The sequence below is a fragment of the Trichosurus vulpecula genome, chromosome 8 (genome assembly GCF_011100635.1).
Source record: "Trichosurus vulpecula isolate mTriVul1 chromosome 8, mTriVul1.pri, whole genome shotgun sequence".
In the NCBI taxonomy this organism is placed as follows: domain Eukaryota; kingdom Metazoa; phylum Chordata; class Mammalia; order Diprotodontia; family Phalangeridae; genus Trichosurus; species Trichosurus vulpecula.
This window is the reverse complement of record NC_050580.1, coordinates 183033024-183039863: the sequence shown is the minus strand read 5'-3', so window position 1 is coordinate 183039863 and position 6840 is coordinate 183033024. Positions and strand designations below refer to the sequence as shown.

Below are 6840 nucleotides of genomic sequence, written 5' to 3'. Positions count from 1 at the left end.
AAAAAGAGACCTAGTTTTCCTGTAGAGATTTCTGATTTCAGAAAATGGCTAGGAGATCCACTGAGTATATGATTATAATTTGTCATTTAGTGAGCTTATAAAATGAATACTGATGATTCTTTTTGAGTTCATCTCAATGGAAAGGGTGAATTTCTGGGAAACTAAGTCTAAAACTGTGGCAGCTGGTGGCAAAGTAGTTAAAGTGCTAGATCAGGAGTCAGTAAGACCTGGGTTCAAATATGACCTCAGACACTTACTGTGTGACTCTGGGCAAGTAACTTAACCACTGTCTCCCTCAGTTTCCTCAACTGTATGGAATAATAATAGCATATACTTCCCAGGGTTGTTATGATAATCAGATGAAATAATGTTTGTAAAGTACTTGACATATTTAATAAATACTTATTTCCTTCCTTCTAAAACCAAAGAAGATAAGGGCAGTTAATTTTACAGTTTACTGCATAATAGCATTGGATATCAACAGTCCTCTTCAATAATTGCAACTTATTTCTCTTTCTCTCTTCTTTCAAACACTTGGAACATGGCCCAAGAAAATGGAACTGAAAAATTATTCTGTAGTGTCTGAGTTCATCTTGCTAGGCTTGACCAAATCTCCGAACCTCCAAATTTTCTTCTTCCTGGGATTTTCTATGGTATATATGGGAACTGTATTAGGAAACCTGCTCATCTTGATCACTGTGATCTTTGACTCCCGTCTTCACACCCCGATGTATTTCCTGCTAGCAAACCTCTCCTTAATTGACATGATCTTGGGCTCCTTTGCTACCCCAAAGATGATTGTGGACTTTCTCCGAGAGCACAAGACTATCTCCTGGTGGGGATGTTTCTCCCAGATGTTCTTTATGCACATTCTTGGTGGGAGTGAAATGATGCTGCTTGTTGCCATGGCAATTGATAGATATGTTGCCATTTGTAAACCCCTCCACTACATGACTATTATGAATCATCGAGTGCTTCTGGGACTGGTATTGACCTCTTATACAGTTGGTTTTGTGCACTCATCAAGCCAGATGGCTTTTATGTTGAATTTGCCCTTCTGCGGACCGAATACAGTGGACAGCTTCTTCTGTGACCTCCCCTTGGTGATCAAGCTTGCCTGTAGAGACACTTATGTGCTACAGCTCCTGGTAATTGCTGATAGTGGTCTCCTGTCCCTCATCTGTTTCATCCTTTTACTTTTCTCTTACACAATCATAATCTATTCTGTTCGTCATCGAGCCTCTGGTGGGTCTTCTAAGGCTCTCTCCACTCTGTCAGCTCACATTACAGTGGTAACTTTATTCTTTGCACCATGTGTCTTCATCTATGCGTGGCCTTTCAGCAGATATTCTGTCGATAAGATACTTTCTGACTTTTATACAATTTTCACACCCCTATTGAATCCCATTATTTACACACTGAGGAACCAAGAGGTAAAGGCAGCCATTAAAAAAATACGTAATCGACACAAACTCTAAGCACAATTTGTAGTTGACAGTTCTGAAGAATTTTCTTCTCTGCATATTTTAAAGGAATATAATTTGGCAAAACAACTCTTCTGACAGAAGTTCTTTCTTATTAGAAGGGCACTGAAAGTATCTTGTAAATAGCTGAGTATCAGGGGAACTATTTTTCTTTCTCTAATATCTAAAATATTTCTTTCTCTCAAAGTATATTAGTATGTGTGCTGCCCAATGATGAAACTCTGATCCTCCTACTAGGTGTGTTATTGGTGATGTTCTCCTCCACATTTAGATGTGTGTGTGTGTGTATGTGTGTGTGTGAGTCTGTGTGTATGTGTGTGTGCCAGAAATAAAAACTTGAAGTCATTTCCTCCTTAAAGTCTTCATCCATGAAAACCAATCCAGAGCATCAGTAGCTCACTTCAGAGCACCATTTTTGTGGGCTTCTCAGGGCATTTTTCCTGTCTTTGGTGGACTATCCTCTCAGCAGGAATATCTTCCAAGAATGTGTTCAGAAATTGTCCTAGATATTTATTATCCTCTCTGATAAAGACTTGGCTCTAGCACTGATGATGTCTTTTTGATAAGATGTGAATTCCATATCATTTCCTGACCTGTCCCACTGGTATCACATTAATGAGCATTCACTGACTCATCACCAAATTATAGACTTGGGCCACTCTCTTGAACAGAGCCTTTAAAAGGGACAGTAGAGACAGATAAAGGAGAATCAGAGCTGGGAGACTAGACAAATAAAAGCTGAGTAAACAAACGGAAAATCAATTCTTTGAAGGTAAGTTTATGTCTCCACATGATTCCTCTAGGAATATATGAGTACCATGGAAGGTATGTGCCTAACGAAAGTGAACAAGAATTTCTAGGCCATGCTAAGTTCCTGGACTAAGTCTCCTAAATCCAACAAAGGACTTTCAATGCCAACTTGAATGGATCCAAGAAGCAGCAAAGGATAGTGTCATGATGAGGGAAAGGAATAAAATCAAACGTTGTCTTCAGCTGGTACATTATAGGTCTGGAAGAATCTTGGTTAAATCTCTAGAGGTGGCGGCCTTAACCTTATTTTTGTGTTATGGATCTATTCAACAGTCTGGTGAAGCCTATGTGCCCCCTTTAAGAATAATGTTTTGTTTCCTAGTCATCATTATTATTGCTTACATTTATATAGTGCTTATACGTGCTAAGCACTTTACAAATATTATTTCATTTTATGCTCACAATAAAGCTGGGAGGTAAGTATTATTATCATACCCCTTTGACAGGGAGGTTAAAAATTACTTGCCTAGAATCACACAACTACTAACTGTCTGAAGGTGAATTTGAACTCCAGACTTACTGACTACAGACTCTTTGCTCTTTTTAATGCGCTATGTAGCTGCCTCATAATTTAAGGAAATGCCAATTTCAGTGAGAAATTAGTGAAAATAAAGATTTATTCTTTTCTCCTTCAAGTTCTATCTAATCATTACCCCTTCCCCAGCCCATGTTAAAAATTCCTGTTTTAATGGATTTCAGTGTTTTACTCTGTTAAAGATGGGAGGAAGGGGCGAGTGTAGTATAGGTCTAGACTAATGTATAGGTTCCTGAGTCCCAGGGAGTTGAAATTGTCTATGGAGGGCTGTTTGGCTTTCTAGCTATCCTAAATGTTTTCTCCTTGAATAAAGTCCTCAAATCTAGGGTGGAACAAGTCAGGAATTCTTCTAGGTCCTGGGGCATATGCAGCTCAGTAAAGAGGAATGAGGTGCTGTTTTGACTCTTCATAGGCTTTCCATGTTCCCTCCCATTGCTAGTACCTTCTGAAATTACTTTCTGTATAGACTATGTTTATAAGGTATACGTATAATCTTCTATGTTTGTCTATGTTGTATCTATATCTATGTTTACGTCTGTCTGTCTCTATGTCCATGTTTGTCTGTTTACATCTACAACTACATCCATATTTAGATCAATATATCACCTAAATCTATATCAACATCCATATCTATATCTAAATTTATTTATATTTCTCTGCATCTACATCTTTATTTCTCTATAAAACTGTCATCTCTATCTCCATCTCTCTGTCTCTCTCTCTCTCTGTCTCTCTCTCTATATATATATTGTATGTATTATGTATATAATATATATAGATATGTCATTTCTATCTCTATGTATGTATTTTATATATAGATTTGCATATTGTCTGCCCCCATTAGAATATGAGCTCCTCGAGGGAAAAGACTGTATTTTTGTCTTTCATTGTATCTCCAGTTTTTGCACGGTGGCCAGCACATAGTAGGTACTTAATGAATGCTTGTTGACTTACTGGCTGACACCGAACTGGTCTCCCCATAGCTGTGGAAGGTATTTCCTCTCTATCTCCACTTTTCATAGCTGATAAAATATTGTTCTTAAACCATGGGACTAATCATGTTAAATACCTTTATGTTCTCTTTATTATCTTTGGGACAAAATGCAAATTCCTCAGCTTAACAATGTTTTTCCTTTTTAGGGAGCCAGAGGAATGGCTGGATCTATAATTTCCTTCTTCAATTCTCAGTTCAAACACGATCTTTTATATCATTCCTTTCCTATGATTCTAAGTGCCCCCCAACTACATTGTACTTATTTTATGTGTGTATGGTTGCTCTATATTTATTTTGATATGCACATCCTACATCCTATAACAGAATATAAATCCCTTAAAAGTAGGGATTGTAAAATTTTTGCTTTACATTCCCAGTGTGTAGCAGGAGACAAATAAATGTTTGTTAATTCATTGATTTATGGATTGTGAATTTATTCAAGTAACTTAATTTCTCTAGCCCTCAGGCTCCTCATCTGTTAAAAATATGGTTCCTGAGGTCCCTTCTAGGGATATCTCTAGGACACTATAATTCTGTTTTTTTCAATTTTCTTTATTTGTTTTCATTTTTCAATGTTCACTTCTATAAGATTTTGAGTTCTCAAATTTATCCCCCCTCCCTCTATTCCCCATTCCCTAATTTCATGTGCCATCTTATATAGGCTATACATGTACATTCATAGTAAACATATTTCCACATTAATTATGTTGTAAAGAAGAATTAGAACCATAAAACAACAAGAAAGAAGAAACAACAAAAAAGAGAAAATAGTAAGCTTCGATCTATAGTCAGACTCTGTAGTCCTTTCTCTGGATGTGGATAGCATTTTCCATCATGAGTCTTTTGGAATTGTCTCAGATCTTTGTATTGCTGAGAAGAATTAAGTCTATCAAAGCTGATCATCGCACAATGTTGCTGTATAATTTTCTCCTGGTTCTGTTCACTTCACTCAGCATAAGTTCATGGAAGTCTTTCTAGGTTTTTCTGAATTCTACCTGCTCATCATTTCTTATGGAACAATAATATTCCATTGCATTCATATACCACAACTTGTTCAGCCATTCCCCAAGTGATAGGCACCCACACAATTTTGGTAATCACAAAAAGAGCTGCTATAAATATTTTTAAACATGTGGATCCTTCCCCATTTTTATGATCTCTTTGGGATACAGACCTAGAAGTTGTATTGCTGGGTCAAAGGGTATGCACAGTTTTATAGCCATTTGTGCATAGATACTGTAATTCTTTTTTTCTAAAAAGTCCAAACTGGTATCAATTGTGCAAACAAAATATCTTTAGTTTTATGACACTTGTGTTGCCTAGATCACTTTGTCAGGCATATAGTTTTTTTTTCAATCAATAAGGTATACTTTGAGTTTTTCCTCGGTATTAGGCATGGCATTGTTCTATAGTCAAGATGCCCATTCATAACAGGAATAGCGTAAGTGTTCATGTCCAAATAAAATGTTGTGTATTTTGTTGTTTTTTTCCCCTCCCAGAAGAATATGAAAACTAATTAGTTGATATTGCATAGTTGGGGTGGCATGAGACAGAGTTAAGTAGAAAGTTGCATTACAAAACTAGCACAACATTTCATTTTCTAGTTTCTATCAATAACAGAGAAGGTATTTTGTATCTTGACTGTGCCTCACATGGGAAAGAACATTGGATCCTGAATAGACTTGTACTAAATGTTAGAGCGATGAGAACATCATGACACACCATATTCACCTATAATTTTTGTGATCTTTTAACAGTTTCCAAGCCCAAGGGAATAGAATGCAGGGAGGAATAAGAAATCCTGGGCACAGGTGAGACGATTGTTAAAAGTAAGCAAGAACAGGACTGGGAAAAGTAAATAACACAACCCAGGATACACGAACAGGAGTGCTATTTGTGCTTTTTCTTCTCTGCATTTGTTGCATCGTAAGAGAATGAGATCTGCACTTAGTTTTGTCTGATCTCTGTTCTAATGACATAAATCAAGTGGTTATAGGTTAGTAGTTACTTGAAAAGTCTAATTTTCAAGCTCCAAGTTGTTATTGGTGAGCCAAAAGTCAAGGAGAGTCTTTGGTATTGGTTACTGAAAAGTAGGAAAGGGCTTTAAGATGAAAGTTTTTTTTCTCGTTTTTTTTTCCTTGTGTTTTTTTAAGTGGTGATTCCTTATTTAATATTTTATTTTTTCCCAATTACATGTCAAAACAATTTTAATATTTTTTTCAAATTTTTAGTTCCAAATTCTCTCCCTCCCTCCCTCCCCCATTGAGTAAGCAAGCAATTTAACATAGCTTATATATGTGTACTCATGCAAAACACATTTCCATGTAAGTCATTCTGTGAAAGAATACACAAACAAAAAACCAAGAAAAATCAAGTAAAGAAAAAGTATCTTTGATCTGCATTCAGGCTCTACCAATTCTTTTTCTAGAGATGGACAGCATCTTTCATCAAAAGTCCTATAAAACTGTCTTGGATCATTGTATGATCATCATATGATATTGCTGTTTCTGCTCATTTCACTCAGCATCAGTTCATCTAAGTCTTTCCAGGTTTTTTTAATGTCCCTCTGTGTGCTGTCTACTCTGTCCAAGGGAGTAGCCCAAGTCTGTAGTTTGGTGGTGAGTTAATCAATAATCTTCAATGTGATACCAGTAGGACAGCTCAGGAAGTGAGATGATGCCACATTTCAGAATGGATATTGACAAGCTAAAGTATATGCCAAGGTGAGTGTCCAGGAAGACAAGGGGACCATACCATATGAAGATAATTTGTTCATCCTGAAAAAAATGGGAATTAATGGAATCATGATAGCTCTCTTCAAATATCAAAAATAGGGGCAGCTGGGTGATGCAGTGGATTAAGCACTGGCCCTTGAGTCAGGAAGACCTGAGATCAAATCTGATCATAGACACTCACTAACTATATGATCCTAGGCGATTCACTGTAACAGCAATGCTCTTTGGATTTGCTGTGGAGGTGTAAGATCAATAATACCAGTACACAGGAGAGCTGCTAGG

At 36.8% G+C, this 6840-nt stretch overlaps 1 protein-coding gene across 1 annotated transcript; it reads left to right on the top strand.

Moving 5' to 3' along the window:
- Positions 1 to 554: 554 nt before the first annotated feature.
- Positions 555 to 1478, top strand: LOC118829756 (olfactory receptor 4K13). Its single transcript, XM_036736650.1, has one exon. It carries the CDS (start codon positions 555 to 557, stop codon positions 1476 to 1478), a length of 924 nt encoding a protein of 307 aa, XP_036592545.1.
- The last annotated feature ends 5362 nt before the right edge of the window (positions 1479 to 6840 follow it).